The sequence below is a fragment of the Giraffa tippelskirchi genome, chromosome 5 (genome assembly GCF_054371585.1).
Source record: "Giraffa tippelskirchi isolate mGirTip1 chromosome 5, T2T-mGirTip1v1.2.pri, whole genome shotgun sequence".
NCBI lineage: Eukaryota > Metazoa > Chordata > Mammalia > Artiodactyla > Giraffidae > Giraffa > Giraffa tippelskirchi.
This window is the reverse complement of record NC_137279.1, coordinates 65,857,138-65,873,659: the sequence shown is the minus strand read 5'-3', so window position 1 is coordinate 65,873,659 and position 16,522 is coordinate 65,857,138. Positions and strand designations below refer to the sequence as shown.

Genomic DNA, 16,522 nt, shown 5'->3' with positions numbered 1-16,522 from the left:
AAAGTCAGGTGTGCCTTGTCGAGGGTGGGATGTCCAGGGCCCCAAGCTGCCCGGAACCTGACATCCGAGTCATTGGAAGCAGAACACCTCGAGTGTGTGTGATCGGCCCTGCGGCCGTCCGCGCGGGCTGGCTACACGCGCGGGCCACCTCGCTCGTTCTGCTCGCTTGTGGCTTCCGGGAAAGTGTGCTTTCTCTAGCGAGTGTTCTAGAGGCCACATGCTTGCCTCCTAATTGCTCTCTGACTCTATTCCTTGTCTCTGGTCCCAAGTAACCAACGTATTCGACTTGGTGGTCTTCTCTGCCCTTCTTGTTCCCTGTTCTCTTCTTTGGCAGTAAGTTTATTTTTATGTTAACATTTTTTTCAAGTATTATTCATTTCAGCTACCATGTTATTAAAAGTTAATACCATGTATTAAAAGTACTGACGGTAGAAATTCAACATTGATATGTATACGGTTTGTCGTGCGTCCGTGCTTAGTCGCATCTGACTCTTTGTGACCGCACGGACTGTAGCTCGCCAGGCTCCTCTGTCCATGGGGTTCTCCAGGCTGGGATCCTGGAGTGGGTTGCCATGCCCTCCTCCAGGGAATCTTTCCGACCCAGGAATTGAACCCGTATCTCCTGCAGACAGGTTCTTTTCCCACTGAGCCACCTGGGAAGCCCACTGTTTGTTGTACATAGCTGTTTGAAATACCATTTATCAGGCATATATCGTTTACCTACTGTATATCTCAGATACATTGGTAGGGTTTCGGTATTTTTAGTGTGAATAAAGCAGGGCTGCTGTTCTGAAGAACTGACAAACAATACATAATATGGCGTATTAACTGCTGCCTTAGAGTATTTACACACAAGTCTTGGAAGAACCCAGGCAGAAGGGAAGGCATAAACAGTAGTGATATTAAAGTATATGACTTAGGGAACAGCTGCTCAGTCCTGTCCATTAGCTCAGTTCTTTACCACTAGCGCCACCTGGGAAGCCCAGGGAAGGGGCTGGGGAAGTGACTAAAACAGTGGAACAGATTAGAGGAGTATTTGAATCCCAAACTGAAAAGATAAAGTGAGACCCAATTGTGTGCCATGCTGTGTTGTGTGGATTGGCCTGCAATCCCTGGGGACTTAACTGTCAGATATTTCAATGCTGAAATGACATTTTTATAATTGAAAAACATTTACTACATGTAGTGTGCAGTACACTGGAATGGAATGAAGTGAGAGACTAGAAAACTCTTAAGATGGTCAGAATCTGAGAAGATTAGCTCAATATGAAGTAGTGATTTGGAGAGGAGGTAGTCAATAATTATGGCTTTATTTAAGTCCACAGTTAACTGGTGGGATAAAGGGGGAAAGGTGATAATGACTTTAGTTTCTAGCTTAGGAGACTGGTGAAGTAAAAGAGAAGAGTAGGCTTGATGGACAAGCAAATAGGTTCAACTTTGGACATACACTGATTTCGAGATGTGCACAGGTTTAACCATGAACTTTTGCCTTCAAAACCTTAACTGTTAGGACATATTAAAGTTAACCTTAAAAAATGTTGTACCAGGCAAATTTGCTTATTTTAAAGTTAGTCCATTCTATTAACAGCTGTTGCTTCACTTTCATATGTGCAGAAAACTTGGAATTGAAAGTGATTTAAGTAAAGTCATGTATAAGAGACTGATATGGAACCACACCTCCTGTACCTGCCCTTCTGAAAAGTGAAGTGATAGTTATTAATAGATTTGCTCAGTTAGCAGGAGACCTTTGCCAAAAGTTAAATGATGGAAGTTGTACATCATTATCAACTGCTTCAAAGAGACAAAAGTTTATTTTTGTCTTTTTTTTTCCTCATTCACATCATGGATTAAAAAAAGCTTTTGGAAGTTTATTCTTTCAAAAGTGAAACATCTTATTGTTTTATAGGTGATACTGTAGTTTTAAGTTTCTTCACTGAAGGGGAAATTGTTTGTGAGTTCAGTGATTATATAATTAAAAATTCTGGTGGAATATAACATCAGGGTAAAACAAAGTTCTTGTATTAAGAAACTGATGGAGCAGAACTATACTTTTAATTGTACAGTGCATACATGATTAATAAGTTGAGTAAAACAAACTGTGATAGTCTACCAGTTAAAAACAGAAGCTGTAAATTTCTGCTTCTAGCCAGGATAGAGTATCAGGGACTGGATTTAGTACAGCAAATCAATGACCCCAGCTTTCCCTTCGTTAAACTAGAAAAAGAAGGGCAGATTAATCAGAGTTGAAGTTAGTAAAACAGAAAAGAGAAGAATAGTGTAGAAAGTCAATGAAACCAAAAGCTGTTGTCTTAAAGATTAGTAAAATGGATAAACCTCTAGTCAGACTGATCGGAAGAAATGAGAGGAGAAAAATGACGAATATCCATGAATAAGAGAGATGACATCATTACAGATTCTATAGATATTAAAAGGATAGAAGCGAATATTCTAGTAAATATTTATGCAAATAAATTTGACAACTTAGCTGACATGTACAAATTTCTTTAGACACAAATTACCAAAGCTCACTCAAGAAGTAATTGATAAACAGTATAGCCTTATGTGTTTTAAAAAAACTGAAATTGTAGTTTAAAATTTTCCCACAAGGATAACTCTAGCCAAAATGACATCACTGGTAAATTCTTGCAAATATTTAAGGAATAAGTAATACCATTTCTACACAGGCTTCTCCAAAGACATTGGAGAAGAAGTACTCCTCATCTCATTTTATGAGGGTCAGCATTAATTTTAACACCCAAACCAGACAAAGACATTGTAAGAAAAGGAAACTGCAGACCCATATCTATTGTCAACATAGACACAAACATTCTAACCAAAATATTAGCAAATCAAATCCAATAATATATTAAATAGACAGTATGTCATGAGTGAGAGGGGTTTATCCCAGGAATTCAGGGTTGGTTTAACATTTGAGATTCAATGTAATTCACCATAGTAAATAAGAAAAACCATACAATTAGATTATCTCAATAATTGCAAAAGACATTGGACAAAAATCTAGCATCTGTTAAGAATTACAGAGTGTTAGGTTTTAGCCTACTTGCCAGCCAACAAATGAGCCTGTCACTATTTTATAGATGCTGGTAGACAACTTCAACTTTAGAGGTAAATAATAGTATTACTCATGGCACGGTAGTCAGCAGGACATTGTGTTTGCATTGGTGTCCTTATCCTCCGAGTCCATAGCAGTGGAGGTGGACGTCACAGGCACGAGTTTCTGTCGGAGCTGAGGAACCCCTGACCTTCGGGAGCCTCAGCTTTAGAGTCTGCTTGCAAACTTGCTCAACCTTTGACTCTAGGGAGATGATATTATAGACAGCAGATCAGTCTTCTCTCTGCCCCACAGGGAGATACTATCCCTAACTTTCAAGTCTGTTTACTATTTTGACATTCTTGAAAAGACAGTTCTGAACAAATCTGGTACTTTCTCTCAGAAGACAAGCGGTAACAGTAGAAACTGACTGAGAATTGTCTCCCAATAAAATCCATCCTTTCTTACTATACCAAATATGCCATTCTGTCAGCTACTCTGATTAATCTGACTGGACCTGCAGGACTGGTATCAAATCTGTTTATCTCTCGGGGCGTTTATGTTAGGAAGCCAGGTGACTTTCTCAAGTTTTTGTTTTGGCCTTTCCTCTTGGCTTAAGGCATTAAATCAGGCGTAACAGTATGTATTCGTGATCGCACAGACCCTACCTGGGTCTGCAGGGAAGAAGTCTAAAAGAATTCCATCATCTACAACTCTGGCCCATGAGTTGAGGCGTATCTGAGGGATTCTGGGCCAGTGTGGTGTTTCCTTTACATGGAGGTCTATTTCAAACATTCATAAGGTGCACATCTGTTAATTGTCGGAAGAGAGGTGAGTTAATGCCTGGCATTTACACAAGAGATAAAAGAACAGTTGAGTGTGCATGTGGTACACTTGGAAGTGAGTGTTGATTCCAATTTTGGGGACCTCCAAAAAGGCACCTTCTTATGAGTGAAAGTGAAAGTTGCTCAGTCATGTCCGACTCTGCAACCCCACGGACTGTACAGTCCATGGTATTCTCCAGGCCAGCATACTGGAGTGGGTAGCCTTTCCCTTCTGCAGGGGATCTTCCCAACCCAGAGATCGAACCCAGATCTGAATTGCAGGTGGATTCTTTACCAGCTGAGCCACAAGGGAAGCCCAAGAATACTGGAGTGAGTAGCCTATCCCTTCTCCAGAAGATCTTCCTGACCCACGAATCGAACCAGGGTCTCCTGCATTGCAGGTGGATTCTTTACCAACTGAGCTACCAGAGGGGTATACGTTAATAGTGCCTCCAACTTAGGGCTCCTTGTTGACTTTCAATAACTGAGTCTAGTCCTTTTTGGAGAGATTGCCTAAGGGTTGACCATATAGTTTTTCCTATTGCGTCACATCACCAGTTGAATGGCATTTGTCCGTGCCGTGTAATAACTGAAAATGGGGTTGGAAAAGATATCTAGGGCTGTTTTTTGTGGGAAGTGCAGAAGCTGGCTCTATGCCTGCTGCTTCTGGTGGAGCTGTTGATACGGTCATGGGATTGGCAATCAGTGTGTCCATGCTGTTTGTTGAAACATCCCTAGCAGTCAATTAAATTTAAGTCACTGATAATGGCTTAGTGGTAAAGAATCCACCTGCCAATTCAAGAGACACAAGAGATTCTGGTTCAATCCCTGGGTCGGGAAGATCCCTCGAAGTAGGAAATGGCAACCCACTCCAGTATTCTTGTCTGAGAAATCCCATGGACAGAGAAGCCTGGTGGGCTACAGTCCATGGGGTCACGAAGGGACACAACTGAGCACGCACAACAGCTTGGGAGTGCTTAGCCAGAGTATTTTTCTTGAGGAGAAAGACTCCAGGTATATTGTTAAGAAAATTATTTTTGGAATTAGTTTCTCAATAGAGCTATTTCATGGAGCCACCAGTACTATTATACAAATGTGTTTGTCAATACATAAATATTTTTAAACAGTTTAATGAATTAATTAAAAATTTATTTAATGTTTTATTAAGTAAAATCAATTCGATAAAAGCAGTGTTCTGGTTTGAATGGCAGATTATTTGGTTATCCTATTTAAGGCCCAGGTTAGCTGTTGTTTAAAGTTTTTTCTGACCTGCAACCGTAGTCTGCTACCTCTTAACTTGCAGGACGCAGCCCATGTACCTTTCATATGCAAAGTATGCAGACTGCGTAGTCTTGGAGTCATATATATTTGTTTCCTACTAGGTTGAAGTTCTTGTATGTGTCTGTGTGTGCTCATTCATGTCCCACTCTTTGCCACTCCATGGACTGTAGTCCACCAGGCTTCTCTGTCCGAGGGATTTTTCAGACAAGAATACTGGAGTGGTTTGCCATTTCCTTCTCCAGGGGATCTTCCCAACCCAGGGATCGAACATACATCACTTGCATCTCCTGCACTTGCAGGCGGATTCTTTACTGCTGAGTCATTGGGGAAGCCCCAGGTTGAAATTTTTAAATATTGTTAAAGTAGTTTATCGTTTTCTGTCCTAGGGCCTAATACCATGCTTGGCATATATTTTCAACCTCTGTTTGGTTGAATCCACGCTTACAGAACCTCTGGATACAGAGTGCTGAATGTATTTGTTAAATACCAGCAATTCATTAACTTTTAAAGCCCACCTCCCACTCAACATTTTACTTAATAAATATTAGAGAAGTCAGCATGGTGATTCTGTGTGCTTGGTATTTGAGAATGTGTACCTCACTAGAGAATTTTGTGGATTGGATGAAGCAGGTAGTATTCTTGTTTTAAACTTGAGGAAAGTGGGGCTCAAAGACATTTTCTTGCTAAATGCAAACAACTTAAAGGCATTACTAGGATTACAACCCAGACCTCTTGAATCATTGCTTATTTTTATTTCCATTGTAACCTGCATTATTTGAAATTGAATATACATAAAGGGATTATTGGGCTTCCTGGTGGCTCAGATGGTAGAGAATCTACCTGCAATGAGACCCGGGTTCGATCCCTGACTTGGAAAGGTCCTCTGGAGAAGGGAATGGAAACCCACTCCAGTATTCTTGCCGGGAGAATTCAATGGACAGAGGAGCCTGGCGGGCTACAGTCCATGGGGATGCAAAGAGTTGGACACGACTGAGCAACTAACACTTTTTCACAAGGGGATTATTAGATATTATTATTAGATAGATTAGAAACATCTATCTCCTTATACATCAAATTGAGTACAGTGCTTTCCTTTTACAGGGATGTGTATGTGTCGAACATAAGGTTATTTAAACAGTGCCACCACTTGAAATTATACCTTTGCAAAAGGTTTTGGGACTCTTAATTCAGTGACTTTTTTCGTTGTGTTTTTGTGTGATATGTGCAGTGTTTTAATGTTTGGCCTTTTTACAGTTGACTTCCAGTAGCATAACCAGTGTTAACAGTTGCATCAGTGCCCTTTTGTGCCCTTTCTTGATACTCGTATAATTATAGCTTCAGTTTTGTTAAGTTTTTTTCCCACAGCTTAATTGTGTGGACATCTAGCAACCTGTTCTACACATGTGGGTTGTTTCTAGTTCTTCTCTACTACAAATAACATAAGGCTTCCCTGGTAGCTCAGCTGGTAAAGAATCCACCTGCAGTGCAGGAGACCCTGGTTTGATTCCGGGGTCAGGAAGTTCCCCTGGAGAAGGGATAGGCTACCCGCTCCAGTAATCTTGCCTGGAGAATCCCTGTGGACAGAGAAGCCTAGTGGGCTACAGTCTGTGGGATCACAAAGAGTCAGACACAATGGAGTGACTAAGCACACACACAGCATAGTAACTCTCCTCGTGCCTGTAACTTCAGTCCCTAAGTGGGTGCTAATAAATATTTGCTGAACAGAGCAAATTGTGGTAGTAAATGGTATAAATGCCCAAAGTCACAGAGTTGGTTGGTCCAATTTTTTTCTTTTAAACCACTCATTTTTGCAGTTGGTCTAAAGGCTTCTCCAGCTCTGACTGGAAAATAGTCTGGAGTATTAGAAAAATGCCCAGACTTTGGAACCAGACATGTTTTAATTAATTTTTTGGCATATGTTGCTGCTGCTAAGTCGTGTCAGTCGTGTCCGACTCTGTGCGACCCCATAGATGGCAGCCCACCAGGCTCCGCCATCCCTGGGATTCTCCAGGCAAGGATACTGGAGTGGGTTGCCATTTCCTTCTCCAGTGCATGAACAGGAAAAGTGAAGTGAAGTCGCTCAGTCATGTCTGACTCTTAGCGATCCCATGGACTACAGCCTACCAGGCTCCTCCGTCCATGGGATTTTCCAGGCAAGAGTACTGGAGTGGGGTGCCATTGCCTTCTCCGTGGCATATGTTAGTTGTAGTGAATTTAGGAAAGACACCTAATATCCCTAAGCCTCTTTCACATGATACTTGCTTTTTGGGGGTTAGAGAAAATCCATTTAAAGCACTTTACCCATTGAAGTTACTGGTAAATATGGCTGGTTTGTTTTTTTTTCTGTTGTGATAATACTACTACCTGACATTTAGTGAACCCTAAAAGTGTGTGAAAGTGTTAGTCATTCAGTCGTGTGCGACTCTTTGTGACCCCATGGACCATAAGCCCACCAGGCTCCTCTGTCCATGGAATTCTCCAGGCAAGAATACTGAAGTGGGTTGCCATTTTCTTCTCCATAAAGTGTGTGAAGGCACTGTATTAAATGTATGTCATGCATAATAAATTATCTTACGAGATAATAAATAATCTTTATTCCTCACAACTGCTCTATGAGTATGGGGAGCAAGAAGTTCAATGGTAATGGAGCCAGGGTTCAGACCCTGGCAATTTGGAGGCCACATTTTAACTAGAATACCGTTACCACTATATGAACTACTAGAGCTGGATTCTCTACCTTGGTCCTTTTGCCTTGTCGGGATTAGACACTTTGGGTTTGATAATTCATTTTGTTTTGACACTTTGAGCCAGGAAATTATTTGTTTTTGAGTGCTATCCTCTGCAGTGTAGAATGTTCAGTATCTCTGGCTTCTACCTACTAGATGCTACCCCCTACCCCCAAGTGACAATGGTGGCAATAAAAATGTCTTCAGACATTTTGAAATGTTCCGTGAGGGGGAGGGGGTTATCTTGGTTGAGAACCATTGTTGTTGAAGAAGAACATATTTGGGGGACTCTGATGTAGTTGACATTAAATTAAAATTTAAAAATGTATAGTATTGAAATTTTGGAAAGGGATCAGAAGAGAATATGTGATCTGAAAGTCACTGTTAAGTGGTAGTTACGTATTACCACTTTATGGATCAAGTGGACAGTAAGGAAGAAAGAGGGCCACGGGCAGAATTGTGGAAACTTAGCAGCTGAGTGAGGAGGGTGGATGAAGAGGAGCCAGAGATAGAGACTGAGAAGGGACAGTCATGGGTGGTGCTTCAGTGAAAATAAGTGGGGAAAGTTTTTAAAGTTGTCAAAGTAATATACTCCCTTTGTAAATAATTAGAAAATAGTAAAGAAAGGACTAGGATTTGACTGTGAACTTGATCAGTTTTACCATTTTAATTTGTCATGTCGTATTGCCTCTAAACGCGTTTCTCTCAGTTGATATTTTATTTAATGGTGAAGGGGAAAATGCGTTGTTTTGTCTTCTGAAGAAATAATTTCTTATTTCAGGTTGCCGAGGCGCGCAAGTAGAAGAAATATGGAGTTTAGAGCCCGAGAATTTTGAAAAATTAAAGTAAGTATATTTTAAATTATGTCAAAAATATGTCTATACTTAAGCAAACTAAGCACATTATCTCCTCTATTTTTTTCAACCGTGTAAGGGGCTTCCCTCATAGCTCAGTTGGTAAAGAATCATCCTGCAATGCAGGAGACCCTGGTTCAATTCCCAGGTCAGGAAGATCCCCTGGAGAAGGGATAGGCTACCCACTCTAGTATTCTTGGGCTTCCCTTGTGGCTCAGCTGGTAAAAAATCCTCCTGCAATGCGGGAGACCTGGGTTCGATCCTTGGGTTGGGAAGATCCCCTGCAGAAGGGAAAGGCTACCCACTCCAGTATTCTGGCCTAGAGAATTCCATGGACTGTATAGTCCATGGGGTCGCAAAGAGTCGGACACAACTGAGCAACTTTCAAAAACAAAAAAAGGTCGATATTATTCCTATTTTATAACCAAGAACCCGATGCTCATAGATAAGTAATTCACAAGAGAGTCAAAACTAGGTCTGTGTAATTCCATATCAACAAAGTACTGATTGATCAACTTTTTTTTTTTTTAGCAACATTCACTTTATAAATCAATAGTGTTAGAACATGGAACACATTTTAACACAAACACACAACACATGAATAATAGATCAGTCTACAAAACTGTATTTAATAGATAATGTATTTGGCTAGCCCAATATATTGATAGTAATTCAGAACTTTATTTCCCTACACTATTACATTGCCTCTTGGGGAAGTTTCAGTTCAGATTCCAAATGTTGATGCCCAGAAGTACCTTCCTCTTACCCCGTCCTTCTGACTGGAGTCACTTGTCTGAGTCTCTCGCTAACCCTGAAACCTCTGTGTCCACAAGCACCAACCCTGTATTACAGATGGAAGACTGGAAGAGTTTTCAATGTGGGCAGCATTCTTAGAGTCCTGGAATGGGGACTCTAGGGATATGCTTTTAATATCTTTAGTAAGGAAATAGTTTAACCTCCCCCTCCCATTTCCTCCTTCCCCACAAAAGGAGCAGTCATTTTAGATGGAGTAAGAGGATGATCAGGGAAGGTTAATTAAAAATGTATCACTTAACCTGTCTTTGCAGAATAGGAAAGAATTTGTTGTGTGGAAGGTAGTGGTGAAAGACTGGAGAGACTCCTCACGTGGTGATTGAATTGTTCAGTGGTAACAACCATTGTAGGGAAGTGGATAACTTTATTTTGTGTAAGATGCAGCATCCATCCAATAATTACATAGTTTGCAGTATATATAGGAGAAGGCAATGGCACCCCACTCCAGTACTCTTCTGCCTCGAAAATCCCATGGATGGAGGAGCCTGGCGGGCTTCAGTCCATGGGGTCACTGAGTCAGACATGACTGAGCGACTTCACTTTCACTTTTCACTTTCATGCATTGGAGAAGGAAATGGCAACCCACTCCAGTGTTCTTGCCTGGAGAATCCCAGGGACGGGGGAGCCTGGTGGGCTGCCATCTATGGGGTCGCACAGAGTCGGACATGACTGAAGCGACTTAGCAGCAACAGCAGCAGTATATATGCCATCAGCTGATTTATCTGTAAGCATCCTACGTAAACTTTGTTCCTGTATATTGAAATTCACTCTAGGGCTAACAACTTCTAGTTTTGCAGTGTTCGTTCTGTTTTTAAGTGAGGGTGATAAAAGGTAGAACTGAATAATCCACAGATTTAAGAATATACCTTTCATTATAGTTCCATTTTAATTGATGTAATTTTAAGTTTTGTTAGCCTTATCTTGGGCAACATTCTAGTAACTGTGAGTAGCAATAGAAATTGTAAAAAATTTTCTCACATTTACTTAATTTGCACTGTATTTCTTAAGTAAATGACTAAAAATATATTGACAACGTTTTATAGGAAGTAAAGAATCTTCCCACAATGCGGGAGACCTGGGTTTGATCCCTGGGTTGGAAAGATCCCCTGGAGGAAGGCATGGCAACCCACTCCATTATTCTTGCAACCCACTCCATTATTCTTGCCTGGAGAATCCCCATAGACAGAGGAGCCTGGGAGGCTACAGTCTGTGGGGTCACAAAGAGTTGGACATGACTGAGTGACTAAGCATAGCACATATAGGAAGCAGGGTTTTGTGTCACTAATTTGTATTTTATTTTGTAGGCCAGTTCATGGGTTGATTTTTCTTTTCAAGTGGCAACCAGGAGAAGAACCAGCAGGCTCTGTGGTTCAGGACTCCAGACTGGACACAATCTTTTTTGCCAAGCAGGTATGGTCCTTGGACACTCTGAAGTCTCAAGAGCAACGCTTTTTATAAACAGGATTCTTTTCCACCTGTGTGTCCCTAGTGTACCAGTTCTCAAGTTTCTTGGTCTTAGGATTCCTTTACATTCTTAAAGTTATTGAGATCCCCAAAGATCTTTATTTGAATTTTATTTATTAATATTTATCATTTAGATATTAAACTAAGATATTTAAAATAGTTATTAATTGATTTAAAAGAGTAAATTCTGTAAATGATAACATTTTTTTAATAAAACATATGTATATTTACCAAAGCAAAAGAGTAGTGAAAAGACTGCATTGCTTTACATTTTTGTGAACCTCTTTAATGTCTGGGTTAATAAGCACACAGCTGGCTTCTCGTATCAGCTTTATTCAGTCTATTGCAATATTTTTGTTTTGTCTTGTTTTCAGTTGAAATATATGAAGAAAATTTAGTCTCACACATGTATATAGTTGAGCAGGGAGGAGTATGTTCATTTCTTTTCCAGGAAATTATGAATATTCTTTGAGATCATATCAGAACTCCAGAAATGTTCCTTTTCTAAAGATGGGTTGCAATGTGAAATCTGAACTCATATTAGTAAACTTTGTGCTTCGTTTTATTAAAATCCTTAGGTTTATCTTGCTCTTCAAAAGGATCTTACTCATGCAGCATCAGATAACATTGTGTGTCGGTCATTTTGAAAATTTACCAACTGATTTTGGTTTTGTAAATGTTAGTACATATGATTATACACATTATAACAAGCCACATTTATTAATATCATCATCTGTATCATCAGAAAAATTTTCAAGTATCATGAAACTTAAACTCACAGTGGTGGATCTAAATCTTAGAAAATTCTAAATTTCACTTGAAAGTTCAGATTTTATCAAGGATACCAAATATTATCAGGTGTTTTCCTTGAAGTGACAGACTCAATTTACACATTTCAAGAAAATATCTGCCAGATACAGTCTGAACAACTGTATTTATCTGCCATTATGTCCTTTCAAGTAAAAATGATGTTCCTGGAGAAAACTTAGCTGACAGTTCAAACAGTAGCAAGAGTGCCTTTCCTGGAATTGACTGGCATATTTTGGTTTACAGTAGAAGTGCTTTTTTTGTACTTCCTGTTTCACTCAGCAAATATTAAAGAATTGTACTCTGAGGTCAAAAGGCAATAAAAATAATTTTTACTGTTTTGTCAGAGACATTCTTCAGTAAAAACTGGTTTTTGTTTTGTTAGTTTTTAGAATTATACCTATGTGCCAGTGAAAGAATTTAGTGCCACTGCCTAGGTATGTTAATAAAATACCAGCAGTGTTATCCACGATTGCTGTTGTGCTGCACTGCAAATATGAAAGCAGGGGAAAACCAAAGACTGTCCTGGAATTATTATGGAGACAATTTTGATCTCACAAATTCCTTGCAAATAGTCTTAGGAGTTCCCAGGGGTCCATATATCCCGTTTTGAGAACTGCTGTTCTAATGTATACAATAAACATTTAGGCAACATTATTAGATGCCTACATATTTTAGAGTCCATTGTTTGGAAAAGCTGGAGAAGAGAATGCTGAAAGAGGCTTGATTAATATATAAAAATCTAAGCTAAAGATGCTTGCATTTGTTTGAAAATAGCACTTCTTTCTAAGACTCAGAAGATTAAGATAAACCATTAAACCTTTAGAAAGGTGGAAACAATAAAACTGCTAATTCTCATTACTGCCCTTTTAACCAAATGTTTCCTTTTCCAGTTAGTAACTTGTTTTTCTTTTTTCTCTTCTTTTATTACTTCTTTGTTTTCCTCCCAACTTTTAAGAACTGAGTGTTTTTAGAGAACCTAGAATTTTCTTGCTTTACTTCAAGGATTAGAAAAACATTATTTTATCATTGTGTAGTCAAAGTACTTAAGTTACAGAAATGTTCTGTGTCTACTAACCCCTCCCAACAGTTTGACGCATTCATTTAATCATCGAATAGTTGTTGAGCACTTCCTTTGTGTTGGACTTTATTTTAGATACTAGGGGTATAATGGTGGATAAAACAGGCATGTCTCTTTGATTTGTTATTACTGTCATGGTAACAGTACCAATGGAAGCCAATATTTACCATTCCTGTTGTATGCCAGATATTGTGCTTTCAGTTTAGTTCAGTTGCTTAGCCGTGTCCGACTCTTTGCGACCCCATGAATCGCAGCACGCTAGGCCTCCCTGTCCATCACCAACTCCCTGAGTTTACCCAAACTCATGTCCATTGAGTCGGTGATACCATGCAACCATCTCATCCTCTGTCGTCCCCTTCTCTTCCTGCCCCCAATCTTTCCCAGCATCAGGGTCTTATCCAATGAGTCAACTCTTCGCATGAGGTGGCCAAAGTATTGGAGTTTCAGCTTCAACATCAGTCCTTCCAATGAACACCCAGGACTGATCTCCGTTAGGGTGGACTGGTTGGATCTCCTTGCAGTCCAAGGGACTCTCAAGAGTCTTCTCCAACACCACAGTTCAAAAGCATCAATTCTTCGGCTCTCAGCTTTCTTCACCATCCAACTCTCATATCCATACATGACTACTGGAAAAACCATAGCCTTGACTAGATGGACCTTTGTTGACAAAGTAGTGTTTCTGCTTTTTAATATGCTCTCTAGGTTAGTCATAACTTTCCTTCCAAGGAGTAAGCGTCTTTTAATTTCATGGCTTAGACTATGTTATTTATTTAATCCTTGCAGCAGCCCTGTGAGGTTGTTATCCTCATTTCACAGATGAAGAAATTGAGGCCTAGAAAAGTTTACTTGGCTGAGGTCCCACAGCTAGTACATGGTGGATCCAGAATTTAAACCCAGGTCTAAAGCCCAGGTTTGTGGTTTCACATTCTGTACTACCTCCCACATTCTCTATCCATCTGTTGACACATTTTTATTATCATTTTTTTAACTGAAGTTGGACTGTTGTGCAAAATATTTTGCTTCTTTTTTCACTTAAAATTTAATTATGTTCCATTTCAGTGCACATAACAATATTAGATAACATATTGAAGATTTATTAGGTACTTATATATATCTTATTTTTTATTATTAATTTGCTTGTAGTAACACAACAACCCTATGTGGTTTTACAGGTTCCTCGTTATTTCACAGATGTGGAAACTGAGTCCCAGAGAGATTAAGAAACTTGCCCAAGTTATGCGGCTAGTCAGTGGCAGAGCTGGGTGCAAACCCAGGCACTGCTGCCTTGAAGTTCATCCCATATCACACCACCACTTCTTTTAAAAGCATTCTTAGTATAAGTGTACTGTAATTTTTTAACTCACTTCTTAAGGATAAACGTTGTAAGATTCTTCTAATGTAATGCAAATAATCCATTTATGAATTGTAATATTTTGTATTTATGTAAGTACCATTGTACTACAGTAATCATAGTGTGTGATATTCTAGACAGTACAGAAGAAGTAGAGGACAGATAGTTTCATCCTTCAAGTGATTTTTCTAATTTTTAAGAACGTTTTTGTTATTTTTTAAAGGTATATGAGACTCTATACCCATTATACAAAAACGTAAGCATAACGGTTGTATGATGTAGAAAATAAAGACCCTTATAATCCCTGCTCCAGAGGTAACCATTTAAAACAATTTATATTTTTGAAGATGTTTTTCTGTGTGTGTGTCTATTATTTAATTATATTTCTTCCATACTATATTGTAAACCCAGGAGCCAGGTATTTTGTTTTCATGTATAGTTCCTGGCACATGGTCAGTATCCAATAAATGTAGAAAGAATGTTATAATTAAAGAGCACTGGAATTCACTAACATTAAAACACTAATGATGTCTGACTTACAGAGGCCTGGGTGTTTTTTTTATGGTATAAGAAAGCCCTCTATAAAGAAAAAAAAATGTTACTAGAGTATGAATTTATACTTTTTGGAGTCCTGTGATATTTTTCTAGTTCTCTGTTGCATTTCTACCTTACTATAATGTTTTATTTGTATTATATTATTACTGCCATGTTTACTAATTCAAGATCAGTGATTTCCTAATTATGTCATATTTTTTATTCTGTACTTTGCTAACAGTTCCTGGTCAGTAATTCAACATTAATATCAGTCCCTTTAGTGTATGTATCCTATGAGCCTGTGTTGGAACTTTTATAGTATATATTACCTAATATATAATCCTTGGTTCTAGGCTTCATGAGCTTATAGTAATGATTTCTAACCTGGACTCTGAGGAATATTTTCAGACATTTAAAAAATTTAACTAAAATTGTATCTATTTGTGATAAGGTCACATAGATTAACTAAATTATAGTTTTGTTATTTCTGTATGGAATCGCATCAATTTAAAGAATGTTACTGCCTGTCTTATGCTAATCATATGCTGTAATTGGAAGTATGCAGGTGTGTGGGTCATTGATTAACAAAATATTGAGAAAAGAAATTGTCTTCTGGTAATTATGATTTGTGTTTAAGGATTCAGGAATGATCTTTTTGATAATGCTTCTCTGCAAAACATTGTTGTCTTGTTACTGTTTCACTGATGAGAAGCTGAGGTCTGTTTGATGTATTGTTAAGGTGATGCTGTGGTGGTATTGGGTGTGTGTGTGATTCTGCCTATTCAATCTTTCAGGAAAGATTGGTTGTGTGTCTGCAATGTGCCAGACACTGTGACAGGCACTTGGGAGACAAGCAACAGTCAGGATCCCTTCCCTCGAAGGTGTTTAGAGTTTAGTGGAGGAGATTGGTATTAAGCAGTGAAATGAAAAACTACAGTGGAAATAAATGCTGCATGGAGTGAACCATCTTGTGACGTTTGAAAATAATCTATTAAGACTACGCTCACTTTGGACACTTAACTGCAGTGTTTTGAGTCTTCAGTCCACCTTCCTTCTGACTCTTGCAAGTTTGGGGAGTCCCCAAGACCATCCTCAGGTTCTGTAATTTGTTAGAAAGAGTCATAGACCTCACCACAAGCTATGTGATAAACTATGTTATAGTCACATGATGACTTTTTTACAGTGAAAAGACACATTAAACTCAGCCATGTGAAGAGACACATGGGTCAGAGTCCAGGAGAGTTCTCTGTACACTCCTTCTGGTTGTCTTCTCCTGGGGGAGTCACAGATGGCACCAGCTTCACTGGCAGTGATTTTGACAAAGTGCAGAGTGTTCAGGCCATGTCAACTGACTCCTGGTATCCAGTTTTTATTGGCCCTCAGTCTCCAGCCACATGAAGGCTGAGCTGTTGATCCAGAACCCACCTCAGTCACATTGTGAGACTGTCTGTGTGGTGCCCAACCCTGAGGTAAACACAGACACTTTTACCAGGCATGGCTCTTCAGGAGCTTAGAGGTCACCTCCCAGGAGCCAAAGGCCACTGCCAGGCCTCTCTTAGGGCGAGGCTAAATCCTTCACTACACACATGAAAATGGGACTGACCTTTCAGGGAGATCTGAGAAAGCTTCTCTGAGTAAGTGACAATTCAGCTGAAATCTAAAGGTTAAGTAGGTATTAAGTGGGGAAAGGAAGTTGAGGATCATCCCAGACTACCACAGCTGTATGGTAAAAAGG

The 16,522-nt window shown here is 39.3% G+C and overlaps 1 protein-coding gene across 4 annotated transcripts in view; it reads left to right on the top strand.

Annotated features, from left to right (window-relative positions):
• Nucleotides 1–16,522, top strand: part of UCHL5 (ubiquitin C-terminal hydrolase L5) — a 48,811-nt gene that overhangs the window by 680 nt on the left and 31,609 nt on the right. For all 4 annotated transcript variants that reach the window (XM_081490296.1, XM_081490295.1, XM_081490294.1 and 1 more), the window contains exons 2-3: nt 8,665–8,728; nt 10,855–10,960. Coding sequence is in view for 2 of the 4 variants with exons in the window: in XM_081490294.1 (XP_081346420.1) it covers nt 8,665–8,728; nt 10,855–10,960 (170 nt within the window). In the remaining 2 variants the exon portion in view is untranslated. The remainder of the gene's footprint in view (nt 1–8,664; nt 8,729–10,854; nt 10,961–16,522) is intronic.